The following is a 19,887-nucleotide window of genomic DNA, read 5'->3' on the forward strand; positions in this document are numbered from 1 at the left end:
GAAAAAAACATCTGTACAAAAATACCAGACAAAGTGAATCACAGCAACGTCATCAGCCGGTGAGACGCTGAACTGATGTGGTGAAGCTACTAGTAGCAGGAGCTACAAGCTACAAACACTGAATAGAAGAAGAAGAAGAGCTGCCATCGATACAGTTGCAGTCAAGCATGGTTTAATGTTACACAATACAGTTTTACCAAGTTACTCAAAGTCTAAACTGGCATTGTTGTGATTGTAAGGTGTAAAGTTGAACTTCAACCAAACGCCCCCCAGAGAAGAATTTTGTAAAAATTTCGCCCAGCGCCCCCTGCCGTCCTCTGAACACCCCCCGGGGGGCGGTACCGCCCACGTTGAGAGCCGCTAGTTTAATCCCTGCGGCCATGTCTGGACAAAATGGCCGCTGAGCTGGCTTTAAGACTTTAGGTTAAAAGTCATATTTATTATTGGTTATTATGAAACATTTCTTCAACGTCACTGAAGAGCCATCCTGTCATTTTACACTGCTGATAGAAAACATCAAGTTAAATATGAAAATCATTTAGTTCTGCAAACTGAGCTTCATTAAGCAGTTGTCACTCATATTAAAGGGGCGTGTCTTACAGTAAGGTGTGTTCTGCCCACCGGCTGCAGGTGGCGTTATTGCACCAATCTTACATAGTGTTTCTGCTGCTCCCTGTCTTTCTGCAGCTCTTCCCTCTCCTCCTCCACCTTCTGAAGCTCCGCCTTCACCCTGCTAAGCTCCACCTGCAGCCGCCTCACCTGAAACAACAGCACCTGTCAGCTCCAACAGCTTTAACCTTTGAACTCTGGCCAATCAGCCTGACTCACAGCAGCCACCTCCTCTTCCTGTTCCTTGGTAACGGTTGCTAGGCGCTTGCGCAGCATCCAGACCGTCTCCTGCTCACTATGGAGACGGTTGCTAAGGTCACCGTTGTCGCTACTGAGCTGCAGGTTCCTGCCACTCAGGTCCAGAACCTCCTCACGGTACCGGGAGTTCTGCAGTGAGAGAAGGCGGGTCAGGAGTCTGGAGGCTGGTTCTGAACCGCCTCCAACACCAGAACCAGGAGGTTCTGATGCCTCCCAGCTCAGATGAACAGTTCTCTGATGCCTCACTGGGAGCCTCCAGAACCTTTATTGTGAAAGTCTGACAGCACTTCCTAAGCATGCGGGCCAGGTCAGAACCTCTCTGTGGAGCCGCTCCTCCTCCTCTCTGCTCCTCTCCCGCTCCTCCTCCACCTCCTGCTGCCTCCTCCTGCCAGCAGAACAGTGGACCGGGTCAGGCTCCTCCAGAACCGGCAGCAGATCAGAACCCGGGACCTGGACCCAGACTCACCTCCTCTTCTCAGACTCATCCTCCAGGTTCTGGACCGTCTGCTGCAGAACCTTCAGCCTCTCCTGCAGAGCTGCATTCTCCGACCGGACCTCCTCCAGCTGGGCCCTGCAGGACAGAACCCAACAGAACCTGAAGATATACAACCTGAACCGGAACTGGAATGGAGCAGTTAGTGCTTCACATACAGAGGATGTGATTGGTCCATGAAATTCATGCAGTTAGATCATTGGCCAGTCAGAGATGGAGCCGTGCGTTCTGATTGGCCGGTTAGAGATGGAGCCATGTGTTCTGATTGGCCGGTTAGAGATGGAGCCGTGCATTCTGATTGGCCGGTTAGAGATGGAGCCGTGCGTCCTGATTGGTCATACAGACCCGGTTCCAGTCCACTGTAGCTGACACACCTGTGAGGTTCAGTCTGGTCGGCCTGGTCCTCCCAGTCGGTCCGGACCTCCAGCTCCAGAACCAGGTTCTCTAGCTCCACCAGCTGCCTGGCCAGCTTCCTCTTCTCCGTCTCAAAGTTCTGCTGAGTTCTGCTCAGCTGGTTCTGGGAGTCTAGCAGGGCCCGTTGCAGCAGGTCGATCTGCTCTGAGGTTCTGCAGTCCAGATCCGGGCCGGCGGCGCTGAGGGAGCACAGCTCCTCCTCCATCTCCATGATTTGGGAGGACAGCTGGTCCACCAGAACCATGTAGGTTCTGTTCTCCTGGCCCAACTGGGTCGCCTCCTCCTGCAGCAGCGAGGTCCGTTTCTGCTCCTGCTGCAGCGCTTCCCGCAACACCGTCTCAACGCTCCTGATCTGGTCTAGGGAGTCCGACCCGGTGCTGAGGAGCAGAACCTCCTGCGGCTCCGCCCCCAGCTGCTCCACCTGGACCAGGAGCTCCGCCCCATCCAGGCCGGCCTGGGATTGGCCAAACTGTGGGGCCGCCTCCTCCTTCCTGCTCACAGCGGCAGCTCGACTGTGATTGGCTGGAGGCTATGTGACGCTGATCTGTGATTGGCCCACCTACCTGACGCGCATCACTTCCTGTTGTGTGTGCAGCTTAAGCTCCGCCTCCAGCTGCTCCTTCTCGGCGCTCAGCTTCTGCACCAGGTTGCTGATCTCTCTGGCGTAGTTCTGCTCCAGCTCGGCCCGCTCCCGCTGCACCCTGAACAGAACCAAAACCGGGTCACTGTGGCGTTCTGACCCGGCAGACACCCTGGGAACCAGCAGGGGACGGACCTGCGCTGCTCCTCGGCACTAAGCCCTGCCCCCTGCTGGTTCTGGAGGCGGGTCAGCGCCTCCTTCAGCTGCTGCTCCACCTGGACCTTCTGCTCCTCCAGCTCACTGATCTCCACCTGACGAAGAAACATCATCATCAGCAGCAGCAGCAGCAGCTGGACCTCTGGTTCTGGTTCTGGTTCGGCTCACCTTGAAGGCCTGGCAGATGTCCTTCCTCTCCACCTCCATGTTCTGCTTCATCATGTCCAGCTGCCGCTCGTAGTAGTTCATCTGAGAAAGAGGACGACGAAAAGTCAGAGGTTCTGCTGGGCCAGAACCGGTACCACCGGGCCGGCAGCAGAACCGGTACCTGGGTCTCCAGCTGGATGTGCAGCTGCTGCAGCGCCTCCTGGTGGCTCTCCTTCAGCTGCTGCAGTGCCAGCTCCGACTGGATGCTCCTCATGTCCGGGTCACCTGGAGAGGAGAGACTGGGTCAGAACCAGAACCAGAACCAAACCCAGAACAGAACAGGAACTCACTGAGAGACATGGCGCCGCTCACACACCAACACACACTCTGCTGCTCTGCAGGTGTGTGTTGGTGGGCGGGGCTTAGCCAGACCTGCAGGTCTGGTTCCGGCAGCCTGTGACTCAGCGGCTCGGTCCGACCCGTTCTCCTGGTTCCAAAGCTTCCAGAACCTTCCCCCATCAGAACCCGGCTGACAGCTTTTATTGTGAAGGGAAGGCAGTGGTTGCTATGGTGATTTCATTGCACAACATCGCTCCTGATTGGACAAGAATCGGAGCCAGAAAGGATCAGAACCTTCTGGTTCCTCATGATTATGAGTCAACAGAACCTCCAGGTCCAGTCCCTCCGGAACCAACCAGAACCATCAGAACCAATCAGAATGAGACCCACTGAGAGCGAGAGAAACATGCTGCTCTCTGATTGGACAGAAACCAGGAAGGAGGAACTGCTTGAGTCCAGAAGGTTCTGAATGTTTGACCAGGTTAGAACCAGAACCATCATCACTCCGAGCTGAAGGTTCTGGAGGACGTCTGGAAAAATGGACCAGAATCGTAACCAGGTCGGGTAAAGTTCTAGTTCCTTCATCAGCCAATCAGAGAGCCGGAAACAGGTTCTGGTTCTGACCCGGCCAGGCTCCTGCGGTACCTGCTGCGTCGCGCTGGCTGCCGGCGCCCCCCGCTGGCCTGGAGGACCTCCTGCTGCTCCTCTGGGCCTCCAGCAGCTCTGAGCTCAGCTCGTCGTTTCTGTCCTGCAGCTCCTGAACGCACCGCAGACGCAGAGAGACAGGTGAGCGTCCTGCTGGCTCTGAGGTTCTGCCCGGTCAGACTGGTACCGTTCCTACCCTGCACTGGCGCTGCGACTCTCTGAGAAGCTCACAGAACCGTTCCTCGTGGCTCAGTCCGGCACCGGCCGGATCCAAACCACCGAGCTGTCAGAACATTCAGAGCAGAGAAGTCAGCGGAGCGGACCCAACGGTTCTGATCCGTTTGCAGCAGAGACACAGGCTCATCAAACATTCATCAGGAGAGTGGGAACAGAAATCAGACCCGGCCGGGTTTCACCAACACCTGGCCCGGATCAGCTGGACAGGATCAGAGCTACAGGCCAGGCCGGGCCGGGTCGGTTTGGTTCTGGTCACCTTGTGTAGCAGCAGCTGGTCCAGATCCGTCTGCAGCCTCTGAACAGAACCGTCTGATTCCCTCAGCGCCGACTGCAAGGCGCCGAGCTCCTGCTGCAGGCGCTGCTTCTCCTGGAGCACAGAAGCAGCAGAACCGGGTCAGGACCAGCAGAACAGGGTCAGGACCAGCAGAACGGACCTGTGCGGTGGCATCCAGCTCCTCCTGAAGCTCCGCCTCCTTGCCCCGCAGCAGCTGCAGCTCCTGCCGCATCACGCTGCGCTCTCGCTCGCCCTGCTGCAGCAGCGCCTCGTTCTCCTGCTCCGCCTGCAGCCGTAGCGCCGCAGCTCGCCGCCTGAAGTCCGACTCCAGATCCCTGTTGGGTCAGAACGGGTCCATCAGAACCAACCTTCACCTCCTGCACACGCTTTATGGGTCTAGAACTTTACAGAACCTCCTCTGTCTATGGGTTACATACAGTCTGGCTCCAGAACCGGGTCCTACCTGATCCGGTTCTGGTTGAGCGCCTCCATGCTGGCGTGCCGGTCGTCCGCCTCCCGGACCAGCTGCAGGTTCTGCTGGTCGGCCCGGTCCAGATCAGACCTCAGCTTGTCCCGCTCCCTGCTGACCTGCTCCAACGCCTCCCTGGAAAACAGGACGGGTCAGAACCGGGTCCGGGCGGGCCAACCCGGGCCGGCCGGTTCTGGAGCCTACTGCAGGTGCTGGATCTCGGTTCTGTAGGAGATGAGCGCCGCCTGGTGAACAGAGTTGGCGCTGAGCAGCAGCTCGTTGTCCAGAACCAGGGTCAGGTCCGATAGGCTGAGCCGCTCCTCCAGTGGGAAGTCCAGACTCTGCGCGTGGGCACACACACACACACACACACACACAGCTTTACAGAACCAGACCTCCTACCAGCAGGAGGCACCGCTCAGACTAATGCTGCAGATTGAAGGTTCTGGATGCAGGTTTGTCCAGCTGACGATCAGATTATTGGATCAAATTTATCTGATTTATTGGTACATCCTGATCAGATCATCATGGTGGGGACTTTAACCTTCACAATGACTCTGATGCTGTTAGCCTGAATATAACTTCAACGCCAGCTCAGACCATCAGCTTCAACACTAGCTCAGACCGTAACTTCAAAGCTAGCTCAGACCGTTAGCTTCAACGCTAGCTCAGACCTGTAGCTTCAATTCTAGCTCAGACCTGTAGCTTCAATTCTAGCTCAGACCGTTAGCTTCAACGCTAGCTCAGACTGTTAGCTTCAAAGCTAGCTCAGACCATTAGCTTCAATGCCAACTCAGACCGGTAGCTTCAATGCCAGCTCAGACCGGTAGCTTCAAAGCTAGCTCAGACCGGTAGCTTCAAAGCTAGCTCAGACCGGTAGCTTCAATGCTAGCTCAGACCGTTAGCTTCAATGCTAGCTCAGACCGGTAGCTTCAAAGCTAGCTCAGACCAGTTGCTTCAAAGTTAGCTCAGACCATTAGCTTCTATGCTAGCTCAGACCGGTAGCTTCAATGCTAGCTCAGACCGGTAGCTTCAAAGCTAGCTCAGACCAGTTGCTTCAAAGTTAGCTCAGACCATTAGCTTCTATGCTAGCTCAGACCGGTAGCTTCAATGCTAGCTCAGACCGGTAGCTTCAAAGCTAGCTCAGACCGGATTCAGTCCTCTCTCTCTCTGGTCTCCAGACCTCATGCTGAGTGAAGACAGAACGATACTTCTCCATAACTCTGATGGGTTTAATAACCTCTGACTTTATTTTCACTGAGTTTCACTAAAGGAGATCTATAGAACCTGATGTGTCACAAACATGATGATCTTCCAAACCTTCATCACTTATGTTGGACTGAATCAGAACCAGATTATTAATAAACGGTTTCTTTTGATGGATCATATCCATCTGAGATATGATGAACCTTTCCTCACATCCACAGGCGTTAAGCTGGACTCAAACCTCCAATAAATCACTGATCTATACCTGATAAATCAGCTGATCTTCCTCTGATCTAAGATCGAATATCTGGGTCATGTTGGTCTGAAGGGAACAGCAGTAAACTGGTTTAGTCCCATTTGTCCCACTGATCCCAGTTTGTTCCTGAATGATAAATGTTCTTCAGACTGCTGGGTTACTGGTGGAGTCCTACTGGGCTCTGGGCTCAGCCCAGTTCAGCAGACAGGATCAGTGTTATGCTGATGATATTTCCATAAATCCAGATTAATCTAATCTGTCAGGATTACAGACATGAAATGAAAATCTGCTGCCAGTTTTATTCTTAGGCCGTTTGTCAGATTATTATTATTATTATGTTATTTGTTGTTGACAATAAGTCTCTAGAGATGTTCCTGCATAAATAAAGGATTAATAATAATAATAATAATAAAGACACCCTGAATATTTCCCGTATTAAAACTTTCCTCTGCTGATCCCTGGCCTGCTGGCCGGGGTCATCCTGAGCTCCTCCTGTAGTCATGATGCTACCGGCTGCTGCGGGACAAACTGGCCACTCCTCCTCTCTTTCTTCTTCTACTACTCTCCAGTTTGCACCATTTGCTGTCATTTTCTCTCCATGGCAGATCCACCTGCTCTGTGTTCTGATTGGCTGATTCCTTCCTGGAGGCGGCTGACATGATGCTGCCATCACCTAATCGCTCTCCCTCTCCTGCTGGTTCTACTACTAAATAATCCAACATCAGTGCATCTGCTTCTTCTTCTTCTGTGTCTTCTCCAACCTCCAGTCAGTCGGGTCACATGGTACTGAGCCCGGTTCTGGTTCTGTTACGTCTTCTCTAACCTCCAGCTGATCACCGACTGTCTTCATTAAACGTAATAAATATATAAAGTTATTTACACATAAAATACATTGAAAACACAAGAAGAGCAGTGGAAACGTATCCATTCTATTAGCATTTTCTATAGATCTAAAATAATCAGCATCAGTTCAACACAGTCAAGTTTTTCCAAATGGAGAAATATGGGACACCTTCGGTACCGACCCGACCCGATCTGACTGGAATGTGAGTAATCTGAGGTTCTGCTGTGCATTTTGGATCGGGTCAGCAAGCAACCAGAACCAGACAGAGTGTTCTGGGACTCCTCTTCTTGTGGTTCTGGTGTAATCCAACAGAACCGGGTCTGGACCCACCTGCAGGATCTGCTGGCTGTTCCTGATGCCCGCCTCGGCCCACAGCGCCGCCACTCGCTCTGGGCTGGTGCCGCCCGACCCGTCATCCAGCCGGGTCAGAACCCTGGGGCCCACAGTGGCCGACAGCAGGGAGCGGGCGGGGCCATCCGGTACCAGCTGCTTGTTCTGGATGGAGAGAGAGAGGAAGGAATAAAATGTGCTAATCTGGATTATCCCAAGCAGAACCGCCTGATTGTATCCAACTGATTCTACAGAACATGTTTGAACCAACGGCCCAAACACTGAGCAGAACCTCTGGTTCTGGTTCTGCAGCTGGGCCCAGACAATCACCTGACTCTGGTCCATGCCGACCCGCTGGGTCACCAGCCTGGTTCTGCAGAACATGACAGACTGCAGCTGCCTGAGGAGAAACACCTGTTCACCTGCAGCACCTGGCCCTCCTTCTGGCCCCGCCCACCTGCTCACGCAGCCAGCTGTTGATTGGTCAGCAGGCTGTGCTGCCTTCAGGAGCATTGAGTCAAACTGGACCAGAGTGAAACATTTCCATGTCATAACCGGGTCAGAGAGGTTCTGGATCAGGAATCAAAACCGGACCAGAACTTCCGCGTTCGGGGAAACGCGGCTCGGTCGCTTCGGTCTGTTGAAAATGTCATTTTACACTCGGAGCTGCAGGGCTTGGCCAAGCTAACAGTTAGTGTTACCTCGTTAATCTAATGGGTTTCTCCATGTTTTAGCACCTCCTTTGTCATGATTTGTCTACAGGAAACAAATCATGACAAAGGAAAAAAAAATACATTACCAGCAGTGATGTTAGTTTCCCTTCTGCCACACCTGGATTGCATCTCTGGGTGATTAACAGGCTTCTGCAGCACTTGATGGTCATGCAATCATTTTAATTGGCTGTTCTGGAGCCACATCTAAAACATGCAGAGCAGGGGGCTGAGGACTGGAATTGGCAAGCGCTGCATTAGATTAACGAGTAATCTAATGGGTTTCTATTTCAAATCCAGTAATCAGGTTACAGTTGCAGATCCGAAGTCCCAACAAGTAAGCTGGAGAAAGGTTTTAAGATGTACACCTCGTTATACATTCACAGATATAAAGGTGAGTTTTATTGGCCTTAAACTTTGTGGCTAGCATTAACTTTAGCTTATGCTAGTAGGCAATATTCTAGGACATTTTTCTTGTAAAAATGTGCTATTTAAGTATCTAAACATTCTAACGGACAATGTTTTTCTTATTTTCAAGTATATTATGTGTGTTTATTGTCGTTAGTGTCACAGACTAATGGGGGAGGTTACGGTTCGGGCTTTTTACTTCCGAAGCACGACGAAGCACAACAAGCCTCGTAGCTTAACAGTAGCGCAGCTCTCATGTCAGAGATCTGGTTCAGCTGTTCAGGTTCAAAGTTGCTGCTTTTAGAAAAATATGTTGCTTCATGTCTCCGTGTTATTTCGTTTTATTACCTTGGCATGTTTCTTGTGAAGAGCTCAGCTAGGACGGTGTTTACAGCAGTGTGTACAGGCGGATCAGTTGCTCGGCTGTCTGGCTCTGGTCTGCTCTCTGGTTCCCATAAACTCGCTTTTTCAGGGTGAATACAGAAGTGATTCCATGGAAATAACTCAGGGAGGCTCCTTTATTTACCATCCGTATCCCCGGTATTTTAGGCTGATCCAGAGGGAAGTGAAGGCTGCAAACTTTNGTTTGGGAACCACTGCTGTAGCTAAAGGCTAGCGTGTGTTTCTGTGTTCCGGCAGCAGGGGGCAGTGCTGAGCGGGTCAGCCCTTGCCTTGCTCCAGGGTTCTCGGGCAGCTGGGAACACGCTGACATCGTCTACACCCTGAAGGGCCAGAAGGAAGGTAGAGGCATCTGATTGGTCTGTGACATTTCCCAGCATGCAGCAGGTAGGAACCTGAGTGCTTTCTGTGTTTCCAGGGGAGCCGGTTTACGAGGCGTGCCTGAACAAAGTCCAGAAGGTTCTGTACAGGAAGTTGAGCGCGGCGCCTGAGGCGGCGGACGTCGACTTCTACGCCTTTTCCTTCTACTACGACCGCGCCGTCGACCTTCAGGCCATCGGTACGGAGAGCAGCAGCAGCTCTGGCTCGGCTAGTGATGTCTGCTAATCAAACTACATTTAGATCTGCCTGTTATCGCCATAACATCCTGGTGAGGTTTGAAGAGTCCAGAGCTCTGATTTAGCTCCGCCTAAGTAATCAGTGATAAAACATTTAGAGAAATCAGAGATTAGAAATCAATAACTGTTTGGATTATTGATTCTCAATTTGCAGCGATGGATCTGATTTAGTGTTGGTTTCCTGATAATATTGTTTCTGAGCGGTTTGCTAGCGTTAGCATCTTAGCATCCATCGCTACGTTTTGCTTAGCTAGCAGGGTAACTGGTAAAAACTTTTTTTTTATTATCGTTATTTATATAAATCAACTTGATAAAGGTTCCATAATGTTTACATCATGAATTCATAGTAAACACATAAACAGAACAAAACTAACAGTAAAAAAACCAGAACAGACAACTTAAATACATCAGGACTTTAGCAGGGCGACATAAATAAACAACATAAAAAACAAACAAACAAATACTTCAAAGCATTTTTCGACTTCACCAAACAAAGATTATCAAACAAATTTAACTCATTCTTCCACTGTATGAAATTAGAAATGGTTTTAAAGAAACAACATTTGTGTATGTGATATTTGGCTTATGAAACATTATTTACACAATAATCAATGATCTGGTCATTGATTAAACTGTGGCTGCAGATGATCTGGTGAAGATCTTTACCAAAACATTGAACAGTTTCATACGTGAAAAACAAATGATCTAAATCTTTAGTTGCTATTTTACAGTTCACATTTATCCACATCCATTTTAAACCTCAGGAAGTCATTAGTTGGATACATTTTGTTTATAGTTTTAAATTGCATTTCTTTTATTTTGGAAAAGATAAATATTTCAATCTTATCTTTCTAATTTGTTCCTGGTTAAAGTCTCTAAGGATATTCACCCTTTTAGTGGCTCAATAACTGGATCAGCAGCTTCTCATAAACTTATTGCATTTGACAAAATGAAAATCAACATTTTCAATATAAAATCTGAAAACGAGGGAAAACCTTAGAGTATATTAAACCCTGTCGATACCAGCTGAGTGATTTAATATTTCCTGGGTATATTTGAAAACTGGTAAAGCAGCAACACACCAAGTGGTTAAACTGGCTGCTGATTGGTCGATAACCTTGTGAACGCAGCTGCTTCTGGCCAATCAGCTTCCAGGATTAAAACTCTTCAGAATCGTTTGGATCGTTTCACCCGGTTGGTCCTGATCAGTCCCCTGGTTACCGCACGCTGCGCTCTGATTGGTCAGGAAAGCAGACAGGATGAGCAGATCCATGGTGGTGCACAGAGGTCAGAGGTCAGGCTGGAGAGGACCGGACCTCCTGCAGACCCAGGATGAGACGGGTTCTGGTTCTGTTGGATCAGTGCTAGTTTCTCACGTTCTGGTTCTGGTTCTGCAGATGAGGCGGCGGGTGGAACCATCAGAGTGTCAGACTACGGCCAAGCTGCTGAGAGAGGTGAGAGGGCGCCCCCTGGTGGCAGCTTTCACACCCTGCTGTTAACATCATCAGAATTAGGAGTCGGGTCCAGCAGAACCAGAACCTGGAGGTTCTTGCAGACCAGATTTTTACAGAATGTTAAACATTTATTTATATTAAAATGTTTGCTGTCATTCATTACACTTTGCTGCCAAACCTTTTTTATATGAAATGTAAAAAACAATAAACTGTTTCTGAACATTTTTACTGCCATTAAATACAGAAACACGTTTTCTAAAACACCGGATGAATTTGTACATCAGTTCATATAAAAAGCCTCTAGGAAGTCATGTGACCTGCTGCTTGTCTTTGATTGGTCGGCTGTCTGCAGTGTGCCGCGGCCCGCCGGACCTCCAGAACCCCTTTCTGTGTCTGGACCTGGTCTACATCTCGGTTCTGCTGCAGGAACTCGGCTTCCCGTCCCACAAGCAGCTCAGGGTGAGTCCCGAGCTCCGCAACCCTCTGACCCGGTTCTGACCCGGAACCAACCTGTCCTGTGCTCTGGTTCTGCAGCTGGCCCGGACCGTCCGCCAGGTGGAGGCCAGCTGGGCCCTCGGCGCCGCCTTCCAGCACCTGGAGGCCCTCAGGAGACACTGATGCTTTTATTCTGAAGGGCTCCACACAACATCCTGCTCCGATTCAAACAACCTGGAAGCGACCTCTGACCTGCAGCGGGATCATCAAGATGCCATGGAGACGAACAGAAGCTGTGACCTATGACCTCACTTTCTGTGTTGGTTCTGGACCAGAACCGCTGAGTGGTACCGATGGGTCTGCAAACAGACAGGACCAGGTCTGGTTCTGAACTGGTACTAATTGGACTCTTGGACTGGTGAATAAAGCTGTGAACTTTGACCCCAGCCACCAGCTGCAGTCTGTTTTGTTTCTCACTGAAGTTTAAATCTGATTTATTGGTAAATATTGATCAGATTGTTTTTGGGAGATTTTAACATCATGTTGTCTCCGAAGGTGTTAGCTTAGCTTTGATGCTAAGCTAACACTTTTGATGCTAGCTTTGATGCTAACATCCAGGGTCTCCCAGTCCAGTCCTCAAGGGCTACCGTTCTGCAGCTCTGCTCAACACACCTGGACCAGACAAACGGCTTGGTTCCGGCCCATTGCAGAACTGAACTAAATTCCTGAAGAAACTTAACCGGGGCCTGCCAAAGCGTGCTCAGTTTGGACCCAGTGTTGTGATGCTAAACCAGGAACATGTCCATGCAGACCTGACCTCCTCCAGGCTGGACAAACCAGGCCTGGTCAGAGCCAGGAGCACATCTCACGGTTCGAAATAAATAAAAAAAAATAAAGACAGAGGAGAATTGTTTCTTTTAGCAAATTTTCAACCTTCATATTCAGGATTTTAATTCACATTCAGAAATTCTGAGGAATAAATTTATGTAAGCGAAATAGAAATAGTCCCAGGAAATATTTATTTTTCCCACAATGCATTGCGAGACCGCTCTCTGCCCCTGTCTGGGCTCTGTTGCTATGGTAATTAATTACCTGCACCTGTGCTCTCTCTGTGTCAGACAGAATGGTGGAGAAAAACTTCCTATCTTTGTGAGACACTCAGCGTTGGTCTGAAGGACCTTGACAGAAAACCATAAGCCCTAGACCAGGGGTGTCCAAAGCTCCCTGGAGGCCCGCCATCCCACATGTTTTATTCTCTCCCTGGTTTTACACACCTGGATCAAATGATGGCTCATTAGAGGCCTAAGGAGCGTATAGACCTGCTGAGGAGGTTGTTACCACCAGGGAGAGAATAAAACACGCAGGATCCCGGGCCTCCAGGACCCACTTTGGACATCCCTGTTCTAGAAAAATTTCAAAAACGTTTAAAAGGAGAAAGCATGTGTAGCTATGTCATGACCGACTTTGAGACCAATAGGGTGATATTTGTGGCCGTGAGGGGGAGTTAAAGTCATTAATCCACTGTGCTTTGTGTGTGTCAGGCAGACTTTGAAAAAAACTCATATCCTTATGAGACACCCAGCCTTGTTTTTTGCAATTTATGTCACCATTTTAACTCCAAATCTCACTAAAAGTAGTAGCTCCCTTCCCGGGATTGAGCCAGATGTTTTGATACCACTTTTGTGGGGGAGCTCGCAGCGGTTCGAACCGCAGTAATGGTGACGGAAGAAGCATAAATAATAGAGACCACTTATTGGGTGTAGAACAGTAGGTTCCTGCCATGCATTGCATAGGCAGGCCCCAATGAACGCTGCTGAGGGAACTCATGTCTTGGAGCAGAGATGCAGCTAGAAGTTGCAGGATGGCAGCCCGTGAGGATGGGACTGGGAGACTCCTGATCTTTAAGGTTCTGGGGTCGAAGGAGGAGCTCCAGAACCTTCAGTCTGCTCTGAGGCTCTTTTCGTCCAGACGGTTCTGAAACTTTGTACCAGAACTCTGATCCAAACCTGTCAGGGAACCCCTCACCTGCTGAACCTGCAGCTCTGACAAACGGCAACCTTCATCAGGAATCAGACAAACATCTGGGCAACGAGATTTAATGACAAACATTTACAAAATAAGGAGGAGAAAATCTGGCAGCTCAGAAAAGCAACGCAGAGTGGGAACTGGAGGGGCGGGGCCTCTTGAGGGGCGGTGCCTCTGTGGAATGGGCGTGGCGTCCTCACAGGAAGGCGTCGCACCAGTCCTTCAGGCACTGGGCACAGTCATCAGCCTGCTTGCTATTGGCTGCAGTGACGTCCTTCAACCAATAGCAGAACAGCTCCGAGTCTTTCCTTAGCAACAGGAACTGACCCAAAACCACGTAGGCCTGGAAACAGAACCGAGTCGGGTCAGAGGTTCAGCTCAGGGCTGACCCATTTGGACTTGATCCAGTCCTGGTTCTGATCCCTGCAGGCACTGATGATTCAGAACCAGAACCAGGGTTCAAACCGGGTCAGACCTTCACATCTTAAACAAAATGTTCATGCACAGTGCCTGTTGGAGCGGCAGCGCCCCCTGGGGGCTGGAACGGGTCGGTGGTTCTGTCGGGTTCTACCTTATCGTAGCCCTGCTCTGTCAGGCTGTGGCCCAGTCTGTCTCCGATCCCGGCCAGCGCTGTGACCGGTTTGTCCGCCATTGGCTCGGATACAAAGTTGCGGTGTTTCTGAGACGTCGTTGACATTCTGAGAGAAACAACATGGCCGTCAGCAGAACCAGAACCAGACTGCTCCAGACTACACATAAAGTTCAGAGTTCTGATTCAGATTGATTCATTCTGGCTGCTGCAGGATTAGATTCTAAATATTTCAGTTTTCACATTCGTCCCAGCTCAGAGTGAGAAGCAGCCATCTTTCATTCAGGTGTAATAATTATCCCCGTTAATGGCTGCAGTTCTTAGCCACCCTCATCCTCGCTGCTCGTCCAGCTGAGGATCAGATTATTGGATCAAATTTATCTGATTTATTGGTAAATCCTGATCCTGATGGTGGGAAATTTAACCTTCATATTGACTCTGATCCTGTTAGCCTGAATATAACTTCAAAGCTAGCTCAGACCGGTAGCTTCAAAGCTAGCTCAGACCGGTAGCTTCAATGATAGCTCAGACCGGTAGCTTCAATGCTAGCTCAGACCGGTAGCTTCAATGCTAGCTCAGACCGGTAGCTTCAATGTTAGCTCAGACCATTAGCTTCAATGCTAGCTCAGACCGGTAGCTTCAAAGCTAGCTCAGACCGTTAGCTTCAAAGCTAGCTCAGACCGGTTGCTTCAAAGTTAGCTCAGACCGGTTGCTTCAATGCTAGCTCAGACCGGTAGCTTCAAAGCTAGCTCAGACCGTTGGCTTCAAAGCTAGCTCAGACCGGTAGCTTCAAAGCTAGCTCAGACCGGTAGCTTCAATGCTAGCTCAGACCGGTAGCTTCAATGCTAGCTCAGACCGGTAGCTTCAATGCTAGCTCAGACTGGTTGCTTCAAAGTTAGTTCAGACCATTAGCTTCAATGCTAGCTCAGACCGGTAGCTTCAAAGCTAGCTCAGACCGGATTCAGTCCTCTCTCTCTCTGGTCTCCAGACCTCATGCTGAGTGAAGACAGAACGATACTTCTCCATAACTCTGATGGGTTTAATAACCTCTGACTTTATTTTCACTGAGTTTCACTAAAGGAGATCTATAGAACCTGATGTGTCACAAACATGATGATCTTCCAAACCTTCATCATTTATGTTGGACTGAATCAGAACCAGATTATTAATAAACGGTTTCCTTTGATGGATCATATCCATCTGAGATATGATGAACCTTTCCTCACATCCACAGGCGTTAAGCTGGACTCAAACCTCCAATAAATCACTGATCTATACCTGATAAATCAGCTGATCTTCCTCTGATCTAAAATCGATCATGTGTCTATCACCATATTTACTGATTTAATATCCATCCCTACTGTAAGTTTTATGTTATAAGCCGGTGGTGCTGAAATAAACTGACATAAATAAATCGAACCAGCTGCTCAACCAGAACCAGAACCGAAGCGTTACTGTGTTACATAACCCAGAGAAACATTTACTTGAGTAACTTTTTAGGGGGGAAAAACTTACTACATTACCATATACTTTTACTTGAGTAATTTTATAGTTTATTATTTTTACTCTCAACTGAATAAAGTTTGTGGATTTCCTGCTGCTCACTGGATGAAGAACAAAATGTTTTAACCCAAAATTCACCAGCTGCACTTCTGCTTCGTTTCATAAGTTTTATACTGAAAGAAACTGATTTGGAGAAAATGATTCCCAACATTTCCACATAACTTTATATTCGCTCTGTCTGATGATGACGTCATTTATACATATTAAATGATAGAAGTTCTCTCAGTACTTGGGTCGCCTTATTACCAAATACTTTCTTGGACGGATACTTTTTACTCTTGTTTTGGTAAAAATACGTTCACGTATTGCTACTCCTACTTGAGCTCAGTTTTTGGGTCCGCGGCTCAGATCAGAACCGACCCTGTTCGGAAACGACTCCTTACTGCGGACAAAACACGTCAAAACCGCCAATCGGAACCAGCTGGGATCACGTAACGCGTTTACCAGGAGCGGATCCGAACGGTCTGACTCACCTGGACTCGGAACACCGCCCGGACCCGAGACCCTGAACATGTGATAGAGAGGCGCTTTATTCTGAAAGCTGCACGCCAGGAGCAGGGCGGCTGACGCTCTGCCGCTGACGTCATGACGCACAGAGTCACTGCTGCTCTGAGAGGAGATGAGCCACTCCCGGTTTGACCTCTGACCTCATCAACATCTCCTTTACGCTCAGGATTTGATCCCACATTTTATTTTTTAACTTTATTTACCAAAACATTTCCAAAGGAGTATGAAAATGTGGAAATCTATAAATAACAGCGTCTACGTCATTTAATAATTAACAGGCGTTAATTGATTCTATTGTGACCTTACAGCTTTTACTATGAGGAGAGAACCTTAGATCACCTTTTACCAGATCATACAGGTAAGTTTGTAAAACGATTAGCAGAGGCACTGCTGAAAATTACATAGTTTATTGAGTTCAAATGTAGTCACAATTTATTTTATTGTACAGAAATGACCACACTAAAAGTGAGAGTCTATGCTGGCCCTGGGAACCTTAAAGTTGAAAAATAGTTAAAACCTAATTAAATAAAATTAGACTGCTTGGGGGGGGATAATAATAATAAAGAAAACACAAACATAAATAAAGGCACCTACATGTTCCCCAACAAAAACACACCCACACAAAAATCCCTGGTGAATACAGCAAAGAAAAGAAAAACTTTCCTTCCTCAATCTAAACCAGCATTTCTCCACCCTGGTCCTCAGCCCCCCTGCTCTGCATGTTCTAGATGAGCCTCTGTTCCAGAACAGCTGATCCAAATGACTGCAGGACCATCAGGTACTGCAGAAACCTGTTAATCACCCAGAGATACCATCCAGGTGGCAGAAGGGAAACACCTGAAACATGGAGGACAGGGGGCCTGAGGACCAGGATGAGAAACACTGATCTAAATAAAACAGCCTGGGACCCAGGGACAGCAGAGGTCCTTGTTTAAAACAAGCCAGGGGGCCTCAATAGAAACTCCCCTTCCCTAAACAAAACCAAAAAAATAAATAAATACTTTTGATCAACAATAACTATCCAAAAAGAACTAAGCTAAACTAAAGCAAAACTGAAATTGAAACAAATCGAAAACTAAAATAAAAACTGAAACAGCAGCAGGCTGAATGAATGAAATATTCTCATTGAATACTTTGTTCTGTACAAAGTTGAATGTGCTGACAACAAAATCACACAAAAATCATCAATGGAAATCAAATTTATTAACCAGTGGAGGCCTGGATTTGGAGCCACACACAAAATTAAAGTGAAATGTTCCCTTTATTTTTTTGAGCAGTATATTTTAAAGATTTAAAACAAAACTGGGATTCAGATAAGAGATGTTAAAGACTGGAGATGAGCAGTGCTAACGCTTCTGTTTGTGAATAAAGAATTTCACCAGACAAAATGTTAAATCATAAGATTACCACTAAGTTTTGTTTTTCTATAATAACCAAATATTATTATATCTCTAGACACAGATTCAGGAAGGTTTATGTTTGGTTTGATCCACCTTATTCCAAAGATATTTGATGTTTTTTTTGTTTGTTTTTTTTAGCTTTGTAGAAAACACAATTTGCTGTTTCTGTGTTCTTTCCACAAAATAAGCATTTATTACCATCAAGGTTGTAGATTTGATCACATATAAGCATAAATGTGTGCAGTAGAGACAGTTGGATGTCCAACATAGACTCTTCTAATGCTGCTGCTAAACACCCAAAGTGTAAAAGCATGTTGTTGGTCATAATGACTGGAAATCGCTCCATAAGTTCAGCTCATTAACCATCTTTCTTTGGAGTTACTAAGAATGTAGATCTCGGGATTAAAAGACAAACGAGAAAAACCAGCAGAGTGAGACCTCTTCCTGTGTTTCTCGGTCTTTTTTCCACAAACCACTTTTAGCCCCGCCCTTCCTCCCCCAGTGGGCGGAACTTCCGTGTTTTCCCGCTCTACCTGGACGGCTCGCTCCTCCCGGAGCCCTGCCGCTCCTCGGGCCGCCCTCTGGAGGCCCTCCGCGGGCTCTGGATGCCCGGAGTCCGCGGAGAAAACCGGAGACTCCGATCCACGCCCAGCTGTCTCTGTCTTCCACCGGTGGTCCAGAGTTTTTATTTTAAATCTCGTCTTTTAGATCTCATTTGATTTAATCTCTAAAGTTCTGATGATCAGTTTGAGACAAGAACCACTCGGATCGGTTCCTAACCATTCAGGTCCGATCCGTTCGGTTCACTTCTGAACCGTTGATCCTTAAGTTCCGACAGTCAGAGAACGTTCTCCCGGTTCTGTTCGGGAATAAAATTATTTCTGTTTCATAAACAGAATAATTATATTTTATGTTTTGCATGTATTCAGTAGCATTGCCTTTGACTCGGTTCTGACCCACTGAGTTTCCCTCCACAATCGACCCACTATTCGGGATTTATTTCTGAGCCATAAATCCGCGGTCATATTTATGACCTTATTAGGATTTTTTCTATTTATTTTGTTTGCACATTTTGGGACACACATCGTTCCATACCCAGTTAGACCAGTTAACATTGTTTTACTCCAACACCAGCTTGCAGTGCCTCTCTGATTGTTGTTGCTGTTTTTTATTAAATCCTAATAACTAAAGTTTCTTGAATAGCTGTTAGAGAGTATGGAAGTTTGTCTCCCCGGAATTAGAGAACCGGAACTGGACAACCCAACTAGCTAGCTGCGGTTCTGACTTTGTTGTCCTGAAACCATAATAACCTCTCCGGTTATTTGTTATTCATCTAGGACATTTTATATGTCACATAAATATTTTACTTTTTTAAAAAAGCATATGTTTCTGTTTTGTGATAGCTTTAGGAGTAATTAGTGAGTTTGATGGCTACAAGTTGTAAAGTAGCTTGTAAAGTTAACAGTAAAAAATTAGCTGCAATAATTTAGATAATTTAATCTATCAGTGAAAAGCACAAGTTTCATTTTTCAAAGTCATATTTCCACCATGTTATTCAGTTATTTAGTTTATCAGCAAAATATTCAGCTTGAATTTTTGCATTTGCAACCTAATGAGTTAACTAGCTAGCTAAATTGTTTATTAGCAAGTTAAATATTTCGCTTTAAACTAAATATTTAAGTATTTGGTTTGGTTTAGTAGTGAATTAATAACCCTCCCTCATGTTTTCATCTCATTCCAGATTAAATTATCAATTTAATTCAGTTAATTTTTGACTGGGTAACTTTACAAACGGTAAGCGGTAGTTTGTGTGAGCGCGCTGCCCTCTGCTGGATAAACCACAGACATAATATAAGGAGAGCCTCCCCTTATATTATGTCTATGGGATAAACTGCATCCCTTCCTGTTTCCGGGATCCATCCGGTCCCAGTGTTTGTTCCCAGGCCATTAGGTGAGGAACCTGCAGGAGGCGCTGCGGGGTCTGCAAACCTGTTCATGTTCAGCAGAAGGATCGAGAAGGGCCTCGCTGCAGCAAACAGAAAGGGGCGGGGACGGACCACTGTCAGCCTCTTACCTTATTTGGAAATGGGATCATTGCACTCCGAAAGTGAAAGGGGCGCTATTTCCTATATTATCCGCGGTCTCCCGTTTTAATTTTCTTTTTAAATCTGTGGTTTAACTTTATCTTTAGGAAGAAGTTTCTCTCTCAGTATGTATTTCAACTTCTCTTTTTTATTTACTTCAGCGCAGCTCTCAGCTTTTAACAAATTCCGTAGCTTTCTGTGTACTTCTAAATCTGCTTCTTAGTCGCATCTTTTCGGGCCTGCTACTGCCTCTAGTGGCGTGGGGGTGGTAACACAACTAATATAATTATGTCACTAAACGAGAATACCACAACATCTTTATTATTTACTATTAACTTCGCCATTTCTGGCAACGTGAAAGATAAATTATCTTCTAAAA

The 19,887-nt window shown here is 47.4% G+C and overlaps 2 protein-coding genes and 1 long non-coding RNA gene across 3 annotated transcripts in view; all 3 read right to left on the reverse strand.

The window, feature by feature from the left end:
• Positions 1–19,887, reverse strand: part of ninl (ninein-like) — a 36,347-nt gene that overhangs the window by 7,198 nt on the left and 9,262 nt on the right. Inside the window, exons 8-17 of the mRNA XM_015016606.1 lie at positions 7,318–7,482; positions 4,886–5,022; positions 4,676–4,816; positions 4,373–4,547; positions 4,195–4,305; positions 3,898–3,984; positions 3,702–3,813; positions 2,899–3,002; positions 2,739–2,819; positions 2,618–2,665 (exon numbers count right to left, since the gene is read on the reverse strand). Of these exons, the coding sequence (XP_014872092.1) occupies positions 2,618–2,665; positions 2,739–2,819; positions 2,899–3,002; positions 3,702–3,813; positions 3,898–3,984; positions 4,195–4,305; positions 4,373–4,547; positions 4,676–4,816; positions 4,886–5,022; positions 7,318–7,482 (1,161 nt within the window). The remainder of the gene's footprint in view (positions 1–2,617; positions 2,666–2,738; positions 2,820–2,898; positions 3,003–3,701; positions 3,814–3,897; positions 3,985–4,194; positions 4,306–4,372; positions 4,548–4,675; positions 4,817–4,885; positions 5,023–7,317; positions 7,483–19,887) is intronic.
• On the reverse strand, positions 11,535–12,606 carry LOC106935895 (uncharacterized). Its single transcript, XR_001421997.1, has 2 exons — positions 11,953–12,606; positions 11,535–11,920 (listed from the first exon to the last, which is right to left on the reverse strand). It is a non-coding gene; the product is annotated as an uncharacterized LOC106935895 (long non-coding RNA).
• On the reverse strand, positions 13,421–16,098 carry LOC106935893 (barrier-to-autointegration factor A-like). The gene is made up of 3 exons (XM_015016609.1): positions 15,991–16,098; positions 13,937–14,063; positions 13,421–13,708 (listed from the first exon to the last, which is right to left on the reverse strand). Exons 2-3 carry the CDS (start codon positions 14,060–14,062, stop codon positions 13,562–13,564), a joined length of 273 nt encoding a protein of 90 aa, XP_014872095.1. The 5' UTR covers position 14,063; positions 15,991–16,098; the 3' UTR covers positions 13,421–13,561.

Source organism: Poecilia latipinna, unplaced genomic scaffold (genome assembly GCF_001443285.1).
Source record: "Poecilia latipinna isolate Pla-1442-1.1 unplaced genomic scaffold, P_latipinna-1.0 Scaffold2039, whole genome shotgun sequence".
Lineage (NCBI taxonomy): Eukaryota > Metazoa > Chordata > Actinopteri > Cyprinodontiformes > Poeciliidae > Poecilia > Poecilia latipinna.

Excerpts from the sequence above, each read along its gene's own strand:
- LOC106935893 (XM_015016609.1), bottom strand. The coding sequence starts at position 14,062 with ATGTCAACGACGTCTCAGAAACACCGCAACTTTGTATCCGAGCCAATG. Across the intron at positions 13,709-13,936 it reads CAGAGCAGGGCTACGATAAG|GCCTACGTGGTTTTGGGTCA; the intron begins GTAGAACCCGAC and ends TTCTGTTTCCAG.